At 56.2% G+C, this 23,273-nt stretch overlaps 2 protein-coding genes across 2 annotated transcripts in view; one reads left to right on the forward strand and one right to left on the reverse strand.

Annotated features, from left to right (window-relative positions):
* Positions 1–45: 45 nt before the first annotated feature.
* On the forward strand, positions 46–10,439 carry LOC113952885 (5-hydroxytryptamine receptor 3A-like). Its single transcript, XM_027655416.1, has 9 exons — positions 46–525; positions 7,023–7,211; positions 7,352–7,396; positions 7,732–7,841; positions 8,421–8,590; positions 8,812–8,972; positions 9,218–9,428; positions 9,578–9,811; positions 9,977–10,439. Exons 1-9 carry the CDS (start codon positions 46–48, stop codon positions 10,273–10,275), a joined length of 1,899 nt encoding a protein of 632 aa, XP_027511217.1. The 3' UTR covers positions 10,276–10,439.
* Positions 10,440–13,156: 2,717 nt separating this feature from the next.
* The window catches only part of ZBTB16 (zinc finger and BTB domain containing 16), a 53,074-nt gene continuing 42,957 nt past the window's right edge, over positions 13,157–23,273 (reverse strand). Inside the window, exons 4-6 of the mRNA XM_027655480.1 lie at positions 18,374–18,544; positions 16,059–16,226; positions 13,157–15,787 (exon numbers count right to left, since the gene is read on the reverse strand). Coding sequence (XP_027511281.1) covers positions 15,558–15,787; positions 16,059–16,226; positions 18,374–18,544 — 569 coding nt within the window. The 3' untranslated portion in view covers positions 13,157–15,557. The remainder of the gene's footprint in view (positions 15,788–16,058; positions 16,227–18,373; positions 18,545–23,273) is intronic.

The raw sequence follows: 23,273 nt of genomic DNA on the forward strand, positions 1-23,273 counted from the left end.
CAGCCGTGTGTCCAGCCGTGTGGCCGGCCCTGTGTCCGTCCATTCATGTCGCCGTGTGTCCGGCTGTGTGTCCGTGTGTCCATCCGCATGTCCGTCCGTGTGTCCGTGTGTGTGCCTGTCCGTCCGTGTGTGCGCGTGTCCGACCCTGTGTGCATGTGTCCATCCGCGTGTCCGTCCGTGCGTCCATCTGTGTGCCTGGCCATGTGTCTGTCCGTGTGTCCATCCGTGTGTCCGTCCGTGTGTCCGGCCATGTCCCCCCACAAACAGCCCCTGGGCATCCCCTGGCCACGGGACCCGCTCTCCCTGGCCCCCACCCCAGCAGCTGGGCACACTGGCCGCAGCCAGCGCTCTGCCCCTGCTGTGCCCCTCTGGACAGATAAAAACGAATTATTTTCTTTTAATTACAACAATAACGAGAAAAGACCATTTCCCCCATTTTGGCCCAAGCTGCGCCTGTGCTGTCCCGGTGCTGCCAGGGCACCATCCTGCACCATCGGGAATGTGTCACTTCAGGCGCTAGCCTGGGTTTGTTCCCCACTGGGCACCGAAGCCCCGGTGGCCAAGCACTGCTGTCAATGATGTTCCCAATGGAGCTGTGTCACTGTGGGAGGGAGGGGAGACAGTGGCTGGAGACAGTGCCACCACCATCCCCTTGTTGCCAGCTCCCTGCTGAAAAAGCCCTTTTCCAGCTCGGTGGGCATCTCATACCTGGATTTTCTGTGGGCAGTCACAGAGCATCCCTCACCTTTTTTTTTTTTGGAAGAGGTGTGGGGAATCTCAGTGTGGCCTTTCCGGGATTGCCTCAGCTCCCTGGTTCTCAAATGTGCTCCGGCTGAGGAACTGGGGAGGTGAGAAGGGAAGGAGGAGGAAGCAGCAGGGTTGATAAGGAAAAACTGAGGAAGCTAGCAGTTACTCCTTGACATGCAAAGAAAAAACAAGACACCCAGTGAAGTTTAAGTGCAACAAAGTAAATTCTGCGCATTTCAGGAGCCTGCCAGGCTATTAATAGTGAAAGATAGGGAGGTGGTGCTGGGCACTGGAATTTTTGCTCTGGGATCCCCATGAGGGAATGGTGCTTTGTCCCAGCTTAGTTGCTCAGGGAGGGGTCCCCAGGATTTCCCTACCCTAAACTACAAACTGTAAAAATTCTGAATGTCTCAGTTACGAAGATAATCTCAGCTTTGTATTTTTACCTCCAGGTTTTGTCTAGGCTGTGTTTAATGTTTAGCAGTGTGATTAATGCTGTGGTGGCTAATTAGGGTGCAGAACAATTTGTTTGCAGCGTCAAGTGCAGTCACAGCACTGTTACATCCAAGATAATTTAATACAGGGGGGATTGTACACTCTCAGACAGAACAAGCTGCAGACATGCCTTCACCCTGCTCTTTCCACATCCTGAGAGCTTTCCATACAGTCTTGACTCAGCAAAAGGAGTAATTTGCACTGTAGGTGCTTTAAAAATAAAAAACCCAGAACGGACAATGTCTCCTACCTCCATGCCTTCCAGGGCTATCCCCACACACTGTGCAGCACTGTCAAACCTCCCCAGCACTGCCAGAGACCTCTGTGTGTTGGACTCCACCAGAAACAAGAGGGAGAAGACTTTTCTGCAAGACTTTTTCAGGTGTTTCACATCACAAGCTAATAGCCTTTTCAGCCCAAATTAACCTTTCCAATTCGCTTGAAATCTTTCTCATTTTCTCCAGAAAATTAAGGGAAAAATACCCAGCTGTAATTGCCAGTATGGTTTTGTTAAAACACAGGATAGTTCCTAATTGGAAAGATTCCCCAGAAACTCCAGCCACAGAGAAGAGCTGGGTGAAAGGGGAGGAAGGCAGGCACGAGGTTTTTGCATCAAGGCAGCTGGTGTACAGTCCTTGCTACAAACCTGCCTTGGGTCTCTCCCACGGAGGTGACACTCAGCCACAACAGTGCTGGAGCCCACTGTCCCTCTCCCTGCAGCAAGCCTCCGGCACAGGTCTCCTTTAAACAACAAAAACAGAAAGGAAAAGGCAGCCATAGAAGATGAAACACCAGCTGGGTCCGCTCTCAGCAAGGCAATTCCTGCCTGACTGGATGGTGCCGAGCCTGCAACGTGTGGCTGCCATCCTGCTCAGGATGAGCTGGATCTCCTTCATTAACAGCAATGGGTTCCAAATACCTTCACATACATATTATTACTTGGCTTTAATGGTAGTGAAACAGTGGCAGAATATTGCGAACACCTGAAGGGTGTCTAATGGAGGAGAGGACTGAAAGAAAGGAGCTCCCCTCCCTTACATGGGGGATTTAAAGGCATTGGGCTCCTTCACTGGCGTGAGAACAGGCTTGGTACCTGCCATGGGCAATTTTTGGCCACTCTGTGGGCCACTCAGTTTGCACCCACAGGGCAAAGCTACCGGCATCCCCAAATTAAATTAAATTATCCAGGGGCACGACACTGAGCAGCCACTCATGGCATTTGGTCTGTGCTTCGATCTTGGAGCTGCACAAGGCAGGTGCTGGAGGAAAGATCCCACGTGTCATTCTGACTGCTCACAGAGCCCCAGGGATGCAGCGAGCCCGAACATCCCTGAGGACCACTGCCCCACAGGAGAGTCCTGCATCTCCTGGCACCAGAGCAGGGGCTGCCATGAGCCTGGCCATGCCCACACCACCAGCCCTGCCTGCCTGTGGTGTTTATTTCATGTCTCACAGCGTTAAATCATAGCAGACATGCAATTCAGGGAGCGTGAGGCTCTGTAATGGGCGGCCTCGGGTGTGTGATGGGGCCGGGGCCGGCAGGAAGCCGCGCTGCCAGGGCTCCTCGCTGATGCTTTATTGCTTTTGACGCTCCAAACGCGCCCTGAAAGGCGAGTCTTGGCAGCCCAGAGGAGGCTGCTTCCCTCTCCTGCCTGCTCTGTACTGTCAGCTGAGGCCTCCCTCCCTTTTCCTACCATGGTCCCCAGCCTGGCTGCAGCTCCCCGTCCCGTGCAGAGCCCAGCTACACTCGTGCCACAGCCCAGGCAGCCCCCAGCATGTCCTGTGGCATGGGGTGGGAGCTGCCAAGGTAACGTGGTGTGTAATGCTGTACACCTGGGGCTTGGGGTGAGACGGAGTGTGTGGAGCATCACTTGTCCCATCAGATGTTGGGGACCTTGTGCCTGTGCCCCTGTGCTTTCCCCACTCCCCGAGATCGCTGCAGCTCTGGGCTAAGCACCCAGAGAACCTGCCTGTAGCATTGCTGCTCTAGGAAAGAGCCCTGAGTTTCCAACCCAGCACAGAGATGCTGCCATGCTTGGCTGCAGCGGAACCCAGGCAGGACGTGGGGCTGAGCTGTGGCAAGCCCCAGGCGCCGAGCACTTTGATTCCCAGAAAAGCAATTACTGTGCAGCAGATTACAGGGCTAATAAAATCCCATTATGCCATTTTGGAAAGTAAATCTGATCCGGGCGCTGCCGATTGATATCAGCCATCCCACAAAATGTCCCGCAAGAGCCCCCTGTGCGCACACGTAACACGAGGCTACAGTAGATCACGCTAATTAGATATCCAATAACAGGAGGGCTGATAGGAACTACATTAAAATCTCCTTAAGATGAAGACATAAAACCCAAGGGAGAAAATTCAGAGTTAATGACGCTGCAGCAGAGGCTCCACTGAAGTGGTCCATGCCCCCTCAGCCGCATCCTGCCCGCTGCAGACACGGGAGGCCAGAGGAGAGGGGGCAGAGTGGGGCACAGTCCCCGGCGCCGTGGTGGCGCTGCCCGTGATTTTCATTACCCAGATTCAATAATGGGAGAGCGCTACGAGCTGCCGGCACTCCCCGGGAGGTGACTTGCCAGCCACTAACAGAGCTGAGAAATCAAATTAGCCCTGGCTCTGCTCTCGCTCTCTCCCTGACACCGCTGTTGGCAGCCAAGGGGGAGTTCATCAGGGCCCCGCACTAATTCTTATCTTGTTTAAGTGACTCCATGCTGGCATCTGATGCAATTTGCTCTACGCCACTGCCGCAGGCTCTAGTCCCTGCCTGCCACTTTCCCAGCGTTTCCAGCAGCTGGCAGCTTCGCGGGGGCATGGGCACCTACAACACACAAAAACGCAGCATATGCATACAGGAATACTGAGGATTATAGGGGCTGGGGGCCGGGGGGAGGCTCCCCTGCCAGACAGAGGGACATTGTCCAGCCCAAGGCCACAATGATGTTACATGGAAGGATGAATTTGTAGCCTGAGTAGGGCACCCATGCCTGGGTGGAGATCAAGTGCCTTTTGGCTCTCAGTCATACCAGACCAGCCTTTGTTTGTGGTCTTGTGTTTGCTTGTGTTTGCCCAAAGGTGTTAAATATTTGGGGAAACCGAAACCCATAGGAAGCACTTCTGTTTGCTGAAATTTACAGCAAATGCAAGTTCCTGCAATGAAAATGGACTCCAGTGTTGGTGCAGGTCCTAGGGGTCAGGGAAAGCTGCTGCTCCAGGCCAGGGTGCCAAAGGCTGGCAGCACATGCTGCCACCACCTGTGTCTGTCAGACTCACTGTCAGTGGGACAGATCCACCCACCACAGAGCGTGAAGGGCAGCCTAGTACCTCCAGAGTCCCCTTGTTCCCCTGTTGATGGAAACCCACCCTGTGCCGGTACCACATCCTGAGACAGACCCCCGATTCCCACCTCTCAGAGGGTTTCCCCCATCTTTCCAATTGCTGAGGATCTCCTGGCACAGCCCTGGCACCTGCAGCACCCTTTCCCCCCGGGTCGTGCTCCCCACTCCTGCTGCATACTGGCACGATGCTCGTACCCCAAAACCCACCCTGTCATAGCCAGGCACCTGGGTAGGGGACGGAGGAGCCCTGGGGGAACCAGTGGGGAGGGGGGGTGGCTGGGTGGGCCCCTCTTGCATCCTCCCAGCCTGAAACTTGATGCAGCGGAAGAGGCTGATTGCGAGATTAACTGGGCGTTCTCAAAAACCCGACGGCGGGGGGAAAGCCACACGACTGCCGCCTGTCTCCCTGCTCCACTCACTCCTCTGCCGAGCCGGCAGCAGCTGGAGCCAGCAGAGCCATGACTCCCACCGCTCTTGGGGCACTCCTGGCACTGCTGCCACTGGCCTTGATGCTGCAGAGCCCAGGTAAGTCGAGGGAGTGGAGGGCAAGGCTGGGGAGCTGGGGCAGGGCAGGGACCTGGCATGGTGCAACACCTTGCCAAAACCTGAGCAGTGCTGTGTGGCAGGCAAAGGCTGCTTTCTAGGGAGATCTTCATGCTATTGGGAAGTGGTGCACCTGGGAGAAGCTGGAGCATGGGAAAGCTCTGGTGTGGAGCCTAGAGGCACATCCTGCCTGGATAACACAAGCAGCAAGGTAGCGTGGTGTTTAACTCCAGCTCTGCGCTGAGGGCTCATCGGTGGGGGGCTTCGTGGTACTCTGGAGCTGTGCTGAGAGCCCTGAGGACAGAGAGAGACACAGGGGTCTCCTGTCTGCACTCCACTGCCTGGGAGCTGCTGCATGAGCCCCCCCACCTGATCAAGGGCTTTCTCCAGAGTAATGTTTCGTCCCTCATAACCCAGATCTGGGTTTTGGGGAGGATGCTGTGCAGCTCTTCATGGTGCAGAACTGACGGCCAAAATATTCCCTTGCTATCATTGTTATTTTCTTACTTTCTTGTTTAACCTTCCTGGGAAATAGCACAAAAATCCTTGTGCTATTTTGCACCAGCACAGCTGGAAGTGTTCAGCAGGTTGGTGACTCAGATCTCTGGATGTGTCATGTAGCTCTTGTCACTGGGGCATAGCTCCCAATTCCCAAACCTTCTCTCACTGCTACCACAGCAAAGGTATCAGAAGAGGAGCAGAAGCAATGACACTCTCACCTGGCAATGCTGGTTAGGAGGCAGGCAGGGCTGTGCAGACACACCCCCATGTGCCAGGGCTGTGCCGAGTTGCATTGGCACAGATTTGGGCCAGGTAGAGCAGCATGGTGCCCACAGCAGGGGCAAAGAGCACTTGGGGTGAACTCAGCCCAGTCCTCCCTCTGCAAAGCCATTTTCCTCCTGCAAAGCATCCAGATGCAGAGCTGGGTGGCATGGGTGTGGGGAGGAGGAGAGGGTGTGAGGAGGAAGAGAGGGTGTGACGAGGAGCATGAGCGAGAGCCAACTGCCAGCAGCTGCAGCAGGAAAGGCCACTTGGCCCCAGTTATGATGATGGCAGTGTCTATATTTCTTCCCCTCACCCTAATTGCTGCCTCTCTCCCCCCCTCCTGCTGCCCCCATCAGTTCATGCCTGCCTGGGTGAGGGTCATGTGCCTGGCCGGCTCCCTGGCATTACGAGTCATGTGCAATGTCAGAGGGGCTGAGGCTGCAGGTTTTTTCTTTTTTTTAAGCTTAAAACACAGATTTCCCTTCCAGCAGCTTTTCCCAAGTTCCCACAGATCTATTCCAATTAGTCTCTTCCATTACGTGGGAATTGGACTCTGGGGCTGGGTGTGCTGCAGAGCAGAGCCAGGAGCGAACGCTGCTGCCCTGGCGTGGCCGCGGCGTTTGGGCTGCCTGGCAGTGAGGACACGGTGCTTCAGGCAATTTGCCCTCGATTGATGCTGCCGGTGTCAGCCCGGGGACTGCTTCCACAGGAAGCAAACACCAAGGTACCTAATAAATTAATTTAGCAACCTGCTTCATCTCTAACCTTCATCACCTCCACCTGCTGAGCAAAGAAACACCCCTGGAAGGAGTGAGAAGCAGGAAACGTACCTGGGGGCAGCAGGTCCCTCACTGTCCCCTGCTGCTGCTGTCCTGGCACCTGTCCAGAGAGGCAGAGACTGGCAGCCGTGCCCTCTGAGGCTGGGAAGGTCACAGCACCAACCACCTGCACAGCAGAGGACATCAGTAATGCATTAGGTAGTGTTTCTGGTGGTCAGGCTTGTTTCCCATCAAGATGCTCCTATTTAATTTGGATGGGAAACCCCAACTGGTAAGTGTGGGATGGCAGCTGGCAGCATTCTGCAGTCCATGGCACACACCAGGGTGATGGCAGCTGCTGCCCCAGTGAGAGCAGCCTCCTTCCCTCCCTCTGCTAGCAGGTACTCAGCGTGGGGGCCGGACACCGGAGCCCTCCGAGCCCGCCCTGCGCCGTCTGTCCCACTACCTGCTGGCCCACTACCAGAAGGGCACTCGGCCCGTGCGGGACTGGCGAACGACCACCAACGTGGCCATCGACCTCATGGTCTATGCCATCCTCAGTGTGGTGAGTTCCTTGCTCCAATCCCTCATGTGTCCACAGGGAGGGGAATGATACCTGGCACGCAGCATCCTCCTGGCATGCTCTGCCCATCTTCTGGAGTGCCAATGCTCCCGTTCTGACACCATGTCCTCTTCTTCCCACAGGATGAGAAGAACCAGGTGCTGACCACCTACATCTGGTACAGGCAGGTGAGTAGCTGTGAAACCTCACCCCTCCTTTGCCAGGCTCCTCTGGGGTCAAGCACCCCTGAAAAGACAGGTTTTTCTGTGGGAGAGGTGTGCAGCCCTGCAGGAGAGCAGTGAGGGGGAACCTATCTCAAGGGCTGGCAAGACCTCTGTAGCACGTGAACCTCGAGGCTCAGCTTTCATGTTCTGTGTTTTGCACTGCTGGGTGTTGTAATAGCTAGAGGATGAGCCTTCCCTCCCTCCCATGGGGGGAATATTGCTTGGTGCTAGTCTGGGATCTGTGTGCTAGCAGGGTAGAAGAGATCTTGTGCTTCAAGTCCTCTCTCCGTTGTCCCCAGCACTGGACAGATGAGTTCCTCAGGTGGGACCCGGCTCGCTTTGACAACCTGACACAGATCTCCCTCCCCGTGGAGAGCATCTGGGTACCTGACATCCTCATCAATGAGTTGTGAGTGCGGCCAAAGTCTGGGGGAAGATGGCCTGGGGCTGGACCTCCCTCGCCCACTGCGGGCACGTGCCATCCCATGCTTTGTATTCCTGGCACAGAGCTGGCAGCCTCCCCACAATGGGGAGCTGCAGATGGGGATCGGCTTGGCAGTTGGGCCGTTTCCAATGCTGGCTAACTGTGACTGCCGGTAATTACCCGTGCCGTGCCGGGGGTGGGATCCAGATATCTGGAGAAAGGCTTTGTGAAGGCAGCACAATGCAAGGGCAGCTGCAGAGCTGCTGGCCCTTCCCACAAAACCAGCCGGTGTCCTTCCCACTCTGTGAGGATTTAAGGTGTTCTCAATGGCTCCTGAGGGCCCTGGGACAACAATACAGACACTTCTAGGGCTGGCAGAAGGCAGCAGCCCAGGCAGTCAGAGGTGATGCCAGGCAGAAATGCCTATGTGAGTATCATCAGAAAAGCAGAAGAGGGGGCAAACCCCCTGCTCCCGGGCAGTTGCCTCCTGAAACATCACTTGGCAGGAAGAAACCCTGCCCAGAGAGTTCCCCAGCCCACATCTCTGTCCCTCGTGTCTCCCAGTGTGGATGTCGGAAAGTCCCCCCATGTCCCCTACGTCTATGTCAGCCACCACGGGGAGGTGCAGAACCTCAAACCCATCCAGGTGATGACCGCCTGCAGCCTGGACATCTACAACTTCCCCTTCGACGTCCAGAACTGTTCGCTCACCTTCACCAGCTGGCTGCACCACAGTGAGTGCCGGGATCGCCGCGGCTGGGAGGCTGGGGGAGCGGGCAGGACCTCTGCCTGGCCGGAGCTCCGTGCAGAAGGCAACTCATCCCTCTAGATGGCCCCAGCGGATCGGCGAAGCGTGTGGGGAGGGCAGGCACTCAGCCTAGCGTGGAGGTGCCGGCAGTTGCCGGCGCTTTGGGCAAGGCACCCTTAAGTTCTCACCTCTCCTCTGATCCCCCAGTTCGTGATATCAACCTCACGCTGTGGCGGCAACCGGAGCTGGTCAAGTTCGACCGGAGTGTCTTCATGAACCAGGGCGAGTGGGAGCTGCTCTATGTCCTCAGTCGCTTCCAGGAGTTCAGTGTCAAGAGCAGTGACAACTATGCTGAGATGAAATTCTACGTAAGAGCCTTCAGCCACTGTGTTTCTCGGGGATGTGGCACGAGGGAAGGGTCTTACCCCCATCCCTGTCACTGCTCCGTGCTGCAGCGCTCCTGCCTGCGGGTGGGAAGCTCCTGGCACTGAGCCCTTCTTCTAGCTCACCTTAGTGCCTCCCACCATCCTTGCCTGCCTTGGTGAAGAGCTACACCAGCTCAAGGCCTCATTTCAACCCTTCACTGAGCCTTTCCTGTCTCTCTGTCCTGCAGGTAGTCATCCGGAGGCGCCCCCTCTTCTACACTGTCAGCCTGCTGCTCCCCAGCATCTTCCTGATGGTTATGGATATTGTGGGCTTCTACCTACCTCCCAACAGTGGTGAGAGGGTCTCTTTCAAGATCACTCTCCTGCTGGGCTACTCAGTTTTCCTCATCATTGTATCTGACACGTTGCCAGCTACTGCCGTTGGCACCCCGTTGATAGGTACGGGGGTACTACCTGCCCATCCCACTGCCCTGGCAGTCCCAGGCAGAGAACACAAGGCCCTGAGAGCTGGGCAGGGAGCACTTGCTTGGGCCTGTGTTCTGTGCATGAGCCTTTGCAGGCCACTCACCTCAATGACACCTCCACAGGCACCTACTTTGTGGTATGCATGGCGCTGCTCGTCATCAGCCTGACGGAGACCATCCTGATTGTGCGCCTGGTGCACAAGCAAGACCTGCAGCCCCACGTCCCTGAGTGGGTGAAGCACCTGCTGCTGGAACGAGCCACCGTCCTGCTCTGCATCCGGGACAGGAAGAAATTCAGCCAAAGCAGGACGCAGAGCTCGGACATCTCCAGGCAGGCAGAGAACAATGATAGCACAGGTAAGGGCTGCACAGAGAGGGAACTGAAGGGGTCTAGGTCTTACATAGCCATCTACCTCTATGTAGCTAATGTTTGTACCGTGAACTGGGTGCCCACTTCACTTGCAGAAATCCCAGTTCCCCATCTAAACAGGTTTTACATACTTACCTCTCTTGATCTTGCAGCCAAGCTGACACCCTATGGCTGCGAGGACCCCCGTGAGTGTGGGGCGGTGGGGGGCACGAGGCCTGCACTGGCCTTTGGCAGCCGGGCAGAGGGCTCAGCAGTGCTGCAGGAGGTCCTGCGTGAGACCACGGCCATCCGCCAGTTCCTGGAGAAACGTGAAGAGTTCCGTGATGTCGCCCGTGAGTGGCTGCAAGTGGGCTACGTGTTGGATGTCCTGCTGTTCCGGGCGTACTTGGTGGCCGTCCTGGCCTACAGCATCACACTGGGCACCCTCTGGTCTGTGTGGCGGGATGCCTGAGTGGCGCCCGTTGTTCAGGGCGGGAGAGGGGGGACTGTGGACGTTGCCTCACTCCGGGGGGTGCTTGCCTGCTGTCCCCCCAGGCGGGCGCATCCCTCACGTACCCCAGCTGCGCAGCGGGAAGGCGGACCCGAGGAGGAGCCCCCTAGCCGCCCTGATCTTGCCCGAACCTCGCTCCGTGCTCCCTCCGCCGTCTCCGGTGGTGCCCCTGGCCCGGCCCGGCCGCGGCAGCTGCTTCAGCACCGCGGACAGCGGCCCCGCCGCCCGGCACTGCCGCCGCCCGACCGGGAGTCCCCCGGCCCCGGGGGCGTCCCCGCTGCCCCGGGGGGTCCCCAATGCCCTGGGAGTCCCGCTGCCCTCGGCCTTCCTACTCCTCACCCCGGATGCCGCCTTTATTCCCTGCCCCGGACCCCGAGCACGCTTGTCCCGCAGATCCCCACCATGCTTCTGCCCAGCAGTTTCAGCAAACTGGGAGACACCCAGCGCCAGGCAGCAGCCAAACCGTGTCATGACTGCCGCCACAGCTGCAGTCGGCCCCCAGCTCCTGCTGCCCATCCACCCCTGCAAAGGGCAGAGGCACGAGGCAAAGAGGAGAGGAAAGCGCTGGAGATGCCAGGAGGGCCATCCCGTGCTCTAGGAGTATCCCTGCCTGTAGTGGGCTTGCAGGTGATGGGGAACAGGTGGGCCGACAGCACCTGGCTCTCATACAGCCACCCTCAGACCCCCTGGTCCTGGACCAAGACTCCCGCTTGCCATCCCAGAGCCATCACCTGCAGGAAAACTTCCTGCTGAGTGATGGGGGGCTGAGGATGGGTGCAGTGGGCTCCTGCCAGCGCTGGCCTGCAGTAATGCGCTGATGGTCTGTAAGTGGCTGCCTATTGATGAGGTGTCCAGTTAAAGAGTTCGTGAGACACTAAATCAGCCCATTGATCCTGCCGAGATCGATGGTGCTACAGACCTGATCAGCGCAGCGGGCAATTAACACCCTCTGGAATGAGCTGCCTTCATGTAACATCAAACGCTCCAACAGACAAATCCAATGGGCCCATTGACCCAGGCGTCTGATGCCACTCAGACCCTGTATTCAAAGAGGGGACAGGGCAGCAGGACCCCCAAGCCAGCCTTGCCATCCCTCTCCTACCGACCAGGACTCTCCGAATGCCCTCCTGGGCCACACTGTGAGATGCTCACCTGTGCTGCCGCATCCCATGGAGTGTGTTGGTGGCCACCTGGTTCTTGTCCTTCCCTGTGCTAGGAAGCATTCCAAACCCAAGCAAACCCCTTCATGCAGCTCAGTGGTCCTTTCCCCCGGAAGGGGAGGCTGCCTATGCTGGAGTAAAGATCCAGATTCACCTTTTGCCCTCTCGCTACTTTGAGAAGTGCCGCACGCAGGGAAAAGTTCCAGGCATCTCTCTGAGAGGAGCCTGGATTTTCCTCTTAAAAAAAAAAAAAAATCAATAAATCTGAATCTAATCTCCTAATAAAGGTTTAATGAGGACATAATGTTGATGGAACAGAACATTGTTGCAGCATAATCGCTCCCAGCTGCTGCGCGAGCGTGCACACAAAGGCCTGGTCCTACTGCGATTTCCCCGTTATTATAACGCCTTTGTGCCAGGCCAAACACTGAAAGGGCCTTCACTCCCCTTCTCCCAGGGCAGTGCAGCCCACAGGTTGTTCACAGTAGGACCACCTCTGCTTGCCCAAACCAGGACCAAAGTTCCCCACCACTTGTCCAAAGCCTTCCTGGAAGAACTGTGCTGGGGAGAACTGGGGGAGGCAGGGACCACCATCAGGACCTTGGGGTGGGCATGCAGCTCCCCAAACCCACTGGGAAGCCCTAGAGCAGGGGACAAGCCTGGCCTTGACACCGGCACACACTGCTGCCTGGCACACACCATCCATCCCTGGTAAAAACCAAGCAATATTCTGTGCCCAGTGACTCCAGCCGTGCTGTAATTAACATCTAACTGCACCATGACACCCATCGGGCACAGGCACAGCTGGGCAATGCTGGCAGCACCCACCTGGCTCCGCCACGGCGTGCGGTGCCATGCCTTTTGCCACAGCACAAAAGGAGAGCAGGCGCTGCTGTTAATGTAGTCAGTAAATAAATAAAGGAGGGCTTAAGCTTAGTGTACAGCAATCAGTCGGGAACTACAGGATAATTAACGCAGCAGGGGGCCGGACGGCTCTGCAGGCAGGTTTAAATGAACGAGTTCACTTTCATTGAGGCAAACTTGCTCCGCTCCCCGGTGAGCCATGCAGGCAGCAGGCAGTGTGCCGTGCGTCCTGGGGCGAGGGCTGCGGAATGCTCCCTATCCACTGGGATGTCCTGTGAGAACCCCCACCTACTGTGGTTGGCTTAGGGATAGAACCCCCCTCACCACCCATCTGAGCAGGCACCCCAAACTCACCACTGTGGGTCTCCCTGCAGCTTGCCCCGGGTGGGATGCATCCTTCCTCCTCCTCCTCCCAGCTGGCACAGGAATGGGACACGGCAGACCGAGACAACGGAATTAACTTTATTGGTTGTTTTTTTTGTTTTCTAACTGCAGATTTCAAGGTATACAACTGAACATTGCTATTTTCCTTATGAGACTTATAAATAAAAATACAAAAAATGTTCACTACAAAAAAATCTACTGTTAGTAGGATGTAAAAAATATTCTCTTTGCTATAGAAGGCACGAACTTCACTTAGTGACACATGGAGAGAAAAAAACCTGCAGCAGTATATTCTTCCTTTTTTTTTTTTGTCTTTTTTTTCCTGTCAGAAACACTGAAGTCTTACAAAGAAATGCATCTGAATCTACACAGGACGAAGGCAGGTGCGGAGAGCTGCAACTAGGAGACACCACAACTGTTTTTTTTTTTTTGTATTTTTTTTTTTTAGTTTTTCTTTATTTTTCAGGAAACTTAGCTAATGGCATCTGTGGCTAGAGGACAGAGAGGACTCACAAGCAGAACCGCAGGGGAGCAAACGGCAAGGGGAGACGGGCAAAAGTCGTACAAAAAATAGGAGCCGATAGATACTCTGAGAAAACCAAAGGGGAACTTGGGCACCTTCTGCGCCCGGGCTCAGAGAGGTGCTGAGGTAGACGGAACGAGGACAGCGACGGACCCGAACCACGAGCGGCAACACAGAGCAACGGGACGGGCGGGCGGGCGCTCACGACACCGACGACAAGCCAGGGGAGAGGGAGCCTGGGGCCGCAGGGCCCCGCGCGGCGCTTGGTCCTCACTGCTATGATACACATATATATACTCATATATATATATATGGAGGGGTGGCAGGGGCTGTGCCACGGCGAACAGTGCGGGGACGCGCGCCTGGGACACGACAGCATCGCTCCAACACTGACCCCGATGCCGTCGCAGCAGGGGCTGTGGCACTAAGGGAGAGGAACGGCAGGATGGGAGGGGAGGTTAAAGCAAAAAAAAAAAAAAAAAAAAAAAAAAAGCCACATGAGCTCAGCCACGTGCTCTGTGGCACTGTGGCACCCGCGTCCAGCAGTGCCGAGGCACCGCGGGGACCTGCCGTGCACGTGCCAGAAACTGCAGCAACTTTCTCTGTGAAAGAACTGTTTTCTTTTTTTTTAATATTTTTTTTCTAGGGTTTTTTTTTTTTTTTTTTGTCTTAGGCACAACAATTAAACGAGCCGTTCTCCACAGTCACATCCCGGATTGTACAGCAGCGGCGTCCCCCCTGTGCGGAGCAGCAACATTCCCGCGCACAGGCGCGCACCTACGTGCAAAGCCAGGCCGGGGTGCGAGGGAGGATGCTGCTCCCATAGGCCTATCCCTGCTCGGCACCAGGAGAGGTGGGACAGGCACCCCAAACCCAGAGGAGCCATCAGTGTGTCCCTCCAAACTGTATCCAGACACCACCCCGCTCCCCACAACGCTTTTCTCCCCCTTTTTACCCCAATGCAGCAAAACGACAAAAAAAGAAAAAAAAAAAAAAAAAAGCCGTGGGATGGAACCACCGAGCCCACGGCCACGCAGGAGAAACACAACAAAAACGAACACAAGAGGTAGCTTCAGAACCAACACCCCCGGCCCCGCGGGGCCAGGCAAAAAATACCAGTTTTGGTAAGGATAATGCACAACGGGAGGCTGGCAGGGACGCCACCGTCACACCACCCCTCCACTGCCAACCCTGGGCACACGGCTGGTATATCCCGGCCACGCCGCCCCCCGTCCCTCCCAAATCAATAAAAGCTCATGAGGTCACAAAAAATGAGGTAATTTCAAGTAAAATGTGCTAAATGCAGAAATATTCCAAAAGAAAGTTCAAAAAAAACCAAACAAAAAGCAAAAAAAGCGGCGAGCGAAGCCGCCTGCCACTGGACACCACTCACTTGCGGGTTCCTGCAGCTGAGGGATGGGCAAAAAAAAAAAAACAACCACCACACTTTGCACCTTCCAGGTGTCCCAAATCAGCAGAAGAAAAGAGGATCCCTCCGTTTGGAGTGATACCACACACCAGCAGCCCCCATTTCAGCACTGGCATTAACCAGGCGTCACCAAACAAGCTGCATCTCCCCATCGGGGGCTTTGCCCTTGCCCTGGGAAGGAGGGGGAAATGCATAGAGAGGTCTTTGGTCAGGGGAGAGCAGCAGCCTCTGGTGCCCCTTGCAGCTGACCAGATGCCAGGCAGCAGTGTGAGGCGGCCTGGCTAACAGCTGGCTCCCTGCCCCAAACACCCTCCTGTGGCCAGGATCCCCCAGGACACTCTTGTCACAGCACTTGCAGCTCGCAGGGCTCTGGTGCTCTCCCACCTGTGATGCCACAGCCTGGGAGCACAGGAAGCTGCTGAAATGGGGGCCACTCACCACGCAGGAGCTTGGGTCCTCCACGGGTCATCCACGATGGGATCAGCAGTGACGGAGGACATCAGCAATTAAAGCATTCCCAGAGCACCAGCCCTACACACGCTTCCAGGGAAGCACCTCGTTCCTACACAGTCTTCCCAGCAGTGCTGGTAGCCAGTGCCAAGGGGGATGGAGGGGCTGTCTGGAGACTGCAAGGGGTGAAATTTGCCCTGCAGCAAGGGTGTGAGGGCAGTGGGCACATGAGCAGCTGGGGTGGTGGTGCAGATAGGGCTGGGGAAGGGGCTGGTGCGTCCCCCACCCTGGTGTGAGCCACAGGATCCTTCCAGCGAGAAGCAACGAACGAGAACGGAAAACAAACAAGGCCATGGACGCTGCGGGTTTGGTGTTGGTTTTTTTTTTGCCCAGTCCTCTGCCACTCGGCCCTGTTGACCCTGAGCCTCCTTCCTCAGACGTAGCAGAGGTAGAGATAGGTCTTCTCTATCCGCCAGTCGGTAGGGATCTCCTCTGGCTTGTGGCCCTTCATGTGCTTCTGCATGGCGGAGAGGCTGGGGCAGTACTCCAGGCAGATGGTGCACTGGTAGGGGGAAGCCCCGTTGTGGGTCCGAAGGTGTTTGATCATGGCCGAGTAGTCCCGGGAGCGCTGGTGGCACAGCTTGCACTCGAAGGGCTTCTCGCCTGAGGGAGATGGGGGTGTCAGTGGGGGCTGAGGGCCTCCAGGCAGTAATTAACTGCCCGGCATCGATGCTGCCGCGGCGGGCACAGCCGATAACCAAGTAATGAACAGCAGAACCAATGTGACTATTGATCCCCTATTTACAATAGTTACGTGCCGGTGCATCCAGAGGTTCGTTATCCCTGGCTGCTGCCCTGATCCAAGCTGCCGGCATCTCCGCCAGAGTAACCGGTCTGGCACCACCAGAGTCACCAAAGACCCCCCAGCACGTACCTGTGTGGACCCGGTAGTGGGTCTCCAGCTGGTGCTTGAGGCTGAACTTCTTTCCACAGCCGTTGCACTCATAGGGCTTCTCGCCGGTGTGGATGCGCTTGTGGCCCTTGAGCGTGCTCTCGTCCCGGAAGCAGCTGCCGCAGAACTCGCACTCGTAGGGGTGGTCGCCTGCAAGGACACGTGTGGGTCAGGGCTGCCTTGTCTGCTGTGCCACGCCAAAAACAGCTCCCCAGCTTGTTTAGTCTGGGCACCCACTGCCATGCCAGAGACAGAGCATTCCAGTTGCCCCAGTGCACCATGCTGGCCCCCGCATGCCTGCGTGGAGGGGATGCTTGGGTCTGTGGCAGGGTAGAGAGACTGGAGGGCACTGCAACCCTCCTGCCACCAATTCTCAGGTTTTTCACTTGGCAACACTGGCACAGACTCAGCCCTGGGCATATCCCATGCTCCAGACTGGGTGGCTGATAAATGAACTTCGGTTCGGCACCAAAGGCAGAATGATTTGAAGGAAAGGTGAGGGCTCCAGCTACTTATTTATTACAGCCGCGAAGGCAAGGACAATAAAGATAGATTGATCGTCAGAGACTTTGTTCATGAATATTTAAATATTACTGATTTGTCTTGTCACTGTAATTACAATTTCTCTGTGCCGCATATCCTACAAGCACAGTTTATGGTAAAGAATGGCGAACTGTATTTCACTTGTCCTGCTGCAGATGTGCAGAGCTGCCAAGCGTGTAATGTTCCCCGCATTTCATACATTTTCTTCAGCTGTGAAGGCTTAAGTCATCCACAATGACCTACGTTTTTTCATTATCCCCGTGTCAAACTGCACTCGTGCCTGGGCATAAATTGTCCTTCTCGTTATATACTCACATGCCTGCGCTTTTGCTTCCTCTTTAAAATGATATTTTACTCTCTCCCCGTGTGCTGCAGCCCAGCCCTGCAGCCCCTTTCCCCCTTCTGGAGCTGCTGCCTGGGCACTGGGGGAGGAGGATGCTTGGGATGCAGTTCATAGCCCCCCTCTGAAGGCGAGGCAAGCGGTGCCTGTGGGCAGCTGCCTTTCCCCTCCCCATGCCCAATTCCAAACTGTCACCTTGGCTTTTGATCCTACAGTCAAGGACAGCAATTTTGCAGCTAGAGGCAGCCAGCATTTCCATCCACCCAGTTTTTAGGGGAGCCAGGGCCCATGGAGTGCCCCAGCCCTGGGAGAGCATGAACATCCTGCAGCCGTGCAGGATGGCACCACACAGCACGATTAAATGCTCCTAAAGTGCTGATGATCCTGGTGTTTTTTCACAGCCGGGAGCTGCTAAGGCAGCAGAGGTTGGGGTGGGACACGAGCAGCCCGACCCGCAGCCCAGGTCACCGGATTACTGGCTATAAATAGCTCCAGTGCTCAGCATTAACATGCTTATCATCAGCACAGGATTCCCGTTTCCCACATCGGGACCCCAAGCCCACATGTGGGTCTGGCAGCTGCCAGCCACAGTCTGGACAGAGCAACCCTCCATGACACCATCCACAAGACTGCCAGCAGCCACGTTTAAGTCCCCTTTGGAGATCATGTGCATGCTCTTTGGAGATCATGTGCATGCCCACTGCCTGACAGGAGAAAGGAGAAGGGGTATCCTGGCTTGGCACACATTTGCCTCCCTGCTGGCAACAGCATTGCTGCCAAGAAGGTCACACGAGCCTCCCCCTTGTGAGGGCAAAGGATGGGTGAGGAATGCTTCACCCATGTGGCTGTGGAGGACCATGGCACCAGATGTGATCCTGCATGACCCTGCTCATTCCCCAAGGATCAGCTTTTTCAGGGGTGTTTTGCGGCCAGCTCTGAGTGGTGATGCTGACGGCGTGGCCAGGACCAGGGAGCTGCCTGGGGATGCCGTCGGAGGAGCTGAGGACACGGCGCGGGCGCTTTGAGGACACAGCGTAAGGCTCTCCCACCCGGCGATCCCGCAGCCAAGCCCTGTCCTGGTTGGGGCCACGGCAGCACCAGCTACACGTAGCGCAGGTCGCCCTAATCCCATTAGGGCCGAGCACCAGCTGATTATGTGCATCTACCGCCGTAAGCTGATGAGGCGGATATGATCACACACCCCCTAAGAAGGTCACGTGCCGCCTCCGACCGGATCAACTTATTACACGCAGCTTTCTTGTTTCCGTTTTGCTTTTAAACTCCAGCCACTTCAGTCACCTCTATGCTTTTAAGACAATTCACCTTTCTTTCCCCTAGTTTTCTTTTTTACATTTGGAGAAGGAGCCTGCCCTGGCCACCCCAGTCCCGAGCCCCCACGGTGGTGCCGCCGTACCTGTGTGGGAGCGCAGGTGCCTCTTGAGCGCGGTGTGGCTGGGGAAGGTGCGGTTGCACTCGCTGCAGATGTAGCTGCGCACCCCGGCGTGCACCTCCATGTGCTGCTGCAGCGCGCTCTGCGTCTGGAACCGCTTGCCGCACAGCAGGCAGAAAACAGCCATGTCAGTACCTGTGGGAGAGGGAGAGATGCCACTTAGGCACAGCCGGGCACCCAGGACCCCTGGCCCGCTGTCCCATCACCCCCCTGTGTGAGGGGGTCCCCACTCCCACATGGCAGCAGGGATACTGCGGCAGCAAGGGGGACCCCAAAAGCTGCAGGCCTCTGGGTGTTGTTGGGGTTCCAGTAGCAGGACTGGTCACCTCAACCTTGCTGCCACTGGTCCTCCCAAGGAAACTGCTGAGGAAGACAAGTGCCTTTTATTGCATTGGAGGCAGGTGGGAGCCCTAAGGATGACAAGGGATGCCCAAATGCAAGGCTGCTGTGGGGCGACCACTGCATCCCCACACCCCTGCAAAGGCTGCTGAACTCAGACCTTGTAATGCCCAGGAGAAAGGGGACTCCAAAGAAGGGTCCCACAAAGCTGCCCTCGGGAGCAGGGGGTGGGATGTGAGGGCGATGAACCTACCCCTGTGCTGCACGTGACCCTAAGCCACAGTGCAGACCCAAGTTCCATCCCATTGCCCACATGTACAAATCTGGCTGCAGTTACATAACACAGACAAAACCCCAACCTAGGTGCTCGTAGCCTGTCTGTAAACATCTCAGACCTCTGTGCTGTTAAACAGTTTGTTTTCACTTATGCATAGCTGATTGTTCAGAACCTGTGAGTCACTGCAAATTGTATTACGCAGGGAGATTAAGCAAATAAATGCTCGCTTTTTGGAGACATTAAAATGTGAGGACTATGGAAATAAAATTAGCTAGAAAATTGTATTAGCAATTCATTAGCAGCACAAGATGTTCAAGGTAACCAATGGATCCTTGCTGCCTCCAGGAACAGCAGGGGCGGGGGGCTGCCTGCCATGCTGGCAAAACCAACCCCGGGGGAACCAGCAGGACCATGGGGCCACAGGGCAGGGACACAGTGGGCAGTAGCAGTGTCAGCATCGTGGTTCTGCCTGGCATGCAGGCAGGCGCCAGGGGAGGATGCTCCTGGGCAGCCCCACACCTCCAGGCTGGCCCAGAGGCTTTGGGCATCCCAGAGAGCATCTTGGTTCACACCCTGCTCTGACACTGCACTGTCACCCACCCAGGCGTGGTGGCACACCGTGGCCAGGTCTGCCCTGCTGGGGACGAAGGAGCTGCCCGGGGGGATGCTCTGTCCCAGCCTTGCACTGGGCTGCCCAAAACCGCTTCAAAATCTGAAAAAACCCCAGTGAAATGGGAATAAAAGCGGCAAGAGAGGCGGCCCCTCGCGGGAGCTGCCTTTCTCCCTCCGCAGGGATTTATCCCGGGGGGGTGCGGACTCATGTGCCCCCCACGCAGCTGCGGACAAAACGCTCCCGAGGAAAAAAAAAAAAAAGGCAAAAAAAAAAAAAAAAGCAGGCAGCCCCGAACGGGCCGAGCAAAGCAAATCCCGAGAGGTATGTGGCCCCGCGGCCCTCGGCGGCCCCGGCGGTGACAGCAGGACGGGTCAAAGGTCCCCGGGGCTGAGCCCCCAGCGCCGTGGCCAGCTGCGGAGCGGAGGCCCCGGCCGGCGGGACGCCGGCCCCGATAAATCTGCCGCCAGCAGCCCCCGCTGGGGCCGGGGACAATGGGCTCCCGTGGGGGCGGAGGGCAGGACAATGCCGCCGGGCCGGCGCGCGGGGCCGTAACAAATCCTCCCTGGCACCGTAGGGCCCTCATTTGTGAAACTAATTGGCCCCCGCTTGAATAAAAAAGTGGGCCGACTCCAGCAGCCGCAGCGATGGGGACGAGCTGCCTTGTGCACACACGGAGGACGGGGCTGGTCCCCGGAGCTGGGCATCCCCCGGGTGTTGCTTCCTAGGACCTGCCAAAGGCGGATTTTAATTGCCTTTTTTTTTTTTCCAGGTAATGCATCATTAAGTAGATAAACACCCCGAAGTGGGAGGTCAACATGCACTGGCAAGGCCTGTGGAGGCACCCAGTGCCAGCTGCCCTCTGAGAGCAGAGCATCTGCAGGGCACAAAGGCTGATGCTGGCCGGGTGCAGAGGTGGAGGATGTGGGAGATGGCCCTGCAGTGGGACATGGAGCACTGAGCTCAGGCACTGCTTCTTCCCAGCCCTGAGGCTCCACTGGTGACATTCTCCAGCAGCCAAGGGGTGCAGCAGGCACCACGCCAGGGCTCTGCTGGGCAGTGCCTGCTGCTGGCCTTCAAGTCACTTGATTTTGTTTTTTAAGCTACATGTCAACTATGTCCCACCTTTGGAGAGAGAATGGGAGGTAGGAAAAAACAGGAAAGCTCATGAGAGGGGGCCACAGTGGTTGACACTGGACTCGGTCCCTTGTCCTGCCATGAGCACATCCCTGGGCTCCAGCCACAGCAGCCCCGAGCCAGCCCTCAGCCATTGGAAGAAAAATCACCTCTGATAGAGAAACGCTGCCACCCCAAATCAGTGAGAGACGGATTTATTCATTTCTCTGACATTTTAATGGTTTCTCCCCTTTTTGCAGGAAGATGATTACAAATTAAGCAGCATTTAAACGCTTTTTACTGTCAACAATTAAAAGGGGTGAAGGCGGGCGAGCAATTCATTCCCTGGGAAACACGCCGGCTCTCGGCGGGCGCCGACGGCCCTTCCCTCTACTGTACACTGCACAATGGCCCCGAGCGCGCCATTAATTTTGCAGGACGTTCAAAAGCAAATTAAAATATAAAAAGCCCCCGGGCACAAAGATAGATACTGAGGGAAGGGGCGGCGTAGGTCAAGCTCGCGGAATTAAAGTCTTAGCAACCGGGGAGGTTTAAGTGCAGCCCCGTACGCTGCGTTTGGCCACTTTTGGCCACCACCTTTGCCCATCGTCCTTGGTTTCTGTGTCCCTGCCAGACCCTGTGCTCTGTGCTGGCAGCTGTAAGCTGTTCGTGGGGCAGTTGTTGGTGCTGCCACAGGGTTTGCAAACGGAAGCTGGAGTGAGTTGGGTATCGGATGCTCTTTGGCCGCGTCTTGCAGGACCTTTTTTAAATAGGAGGTGGTCCCAAAACCGGTTTTTAGGGGAGGGATGCTTGCTGGAGGGAAAAGTCTATGGCCTCAAGCCTGGAGATGCACATTGCTGTTCTCCAGCAGCCCAATCCCAAAGCAGTGCCATTGCCACAGACCTGATGACAAGCAGATGTGACGTGTGACAGCGTGCCCGTCCGAGTCACGGTGAGGGATGCTGCAGCACCGTGGCATCAAGCACAGCACTGCCTCCCTCCCGCTGCCTCTGCCAGAGTAGGAATTAAACTAAAAACCAGCATGGCAACGGGCGAGGGAGGCAGCGTGGGGTGGGTTTCCCCCGGCACCGGACTCTGGCGGAGTTATGGATGCAGGAGGTGTGCCAGTGGCAGAAAGGCGACACGTCCCCTTTAAAAGGAAATATAATTTACAGTGTGCAGCCAGGCGGGCCATAGTTTCAATCTCGTTTACTATAGAGAAAACTCTGCTAGCTGTTCTCTATCCCACAAATCCGATTTAATCAGACAAGCCAGCCAGCGTGGCTTGAAGTAAAAACGGATAATTAGTAAACAGAGAGCTACTTCAGTGCTTCATTGGCATTCGAGCCGGGCTAGTGTGTCGCATTTAAAATGCAGTCTGATGAAGTTTACAAAATCAAACCATTTGTTACTCCTATTGAAGAGGCTTCAGGCCACTTGCAATTAAATTGGAATTAGTGCTCAGAATGAGATACAGCAAATTCATACTAAAAAGGGATCTGACTTTCAGACATTTGACTTCAAGTTTTTCCCCCCGTGCTAGAACACAATCGTGTGAGCTGTCCCGTCAGCCCCCCAGAGCCCCCGGCAGCACTGCTGAGCCCGGACCCGCTGTGTGGGCGGGCGTGGGGTGACCTAAAGATGCTGCAGCAGCAGGGGAGGGGGGATTGAAGGGGACCAGTGCCACCGTGCTGGTGAAGCAACCCCTGCTGAGCCCCAGCTGTGGCAGCACGGGGCCGGCAGTCCCCAGACACGTGGCGCCGACGCCGGGATGCGCAAACCAAACCACCCTTCTCAGTCCTCCTCGTAACACTGCCATCTTTCCCTGCCTGTCCTCAGAGCCGTGTTATCAGACTAAAAATGAGGCAGATCCACCCACTGCTGCAATAATCAGGAACTCAGAATCAAAGGCTGCAGAGGGGTATGCCAGGAAGGCATTACCTCAGGCATGAGGGTGCTCATGTCGATGGATGCTGATGATGTTGCCTCCTGCATCCACCCTGAAATCCCTGACTTGTGTCCTGCTAATTCGGGGTCTCCCACAAGGCTCCCTCCTCCTTCACTCTTCATGTTTAACATCATCTCTTACATAATGCACGTGCCAAAGAGGTGAGCTGATACTACTGCTGTCCTTAAGATGGAGGTGAATGGCTCCAAAACAACCTGGGCATGTAAAGCAGGAGCCTGAGGTCTGTTGGTTCTCCTGAGATTTCAGGGATGTTTGATGTTTTTTTGGCAGTGTGTCAAGGGCTCCCTACCAGCCTCCACCTCCTGGCTAAAGCTGCTGGCTGCCACTGTAGGAGTGGCTGCAGGCCCTGGCATGCAGGAACAGCAGCACTGGGGAGGAAGGAGCCATTGGCAATGACAGTCAGAGAGAGGCAGACAACTCTCCCTTCCAGCCCTGCCCACGCGAGGCACCAGTGCTGGCAAGGGGCACATTGCCTGGAACATCCTGTCACAAGCTCCAGCACCTGAGCCCTGGCACAGCTGGCCTTAAGGACAGCCTGAAGGCACCAGGCTCA

The sequence above is a fragment of the Corapipo altera genome, unplaced genomic scaffold, assembly GCF_003945725.1.
Source record: "Corapipo altera isolate COAL_440 unplaced genomic scaffold, ASM394572v1 71, whole genome shotgun sequence".
Taxonomy (NCBI): Eukaryota; Metazoa; Chordata; class Aves; order Passeriformes; family Pipridae; genus Corapipo; species Corapipo altera.

What these genes read in the sequence shown, in the direction of transcription:
- LOC113952885 (XM_027655416.1), top strand. Translation starts at nt 46, where the DNA reads ATGTCGCCGTGTGTCCGGCTGTGTGTCCGTGTGTCCATCCGCATGTCC. An exon ending in CCTACATCTGGTACAGGCAG is followed by an intron (nt 7,397 to 7,731) that starts GTGAGTAGCTGT and finishes CGTTGTCCCCAG; the next exon opens with CACTGGACAGATGAGTTCCT. An exon ending in CGTTGGCACCCCGTTGATAG is followed by an intron (nt 9,429 to 9,577) that starts GTACGGGGGTAC and finishes ACACCTCCACAG; the next exon opens with GCACCTACTTTGTGGTATGC.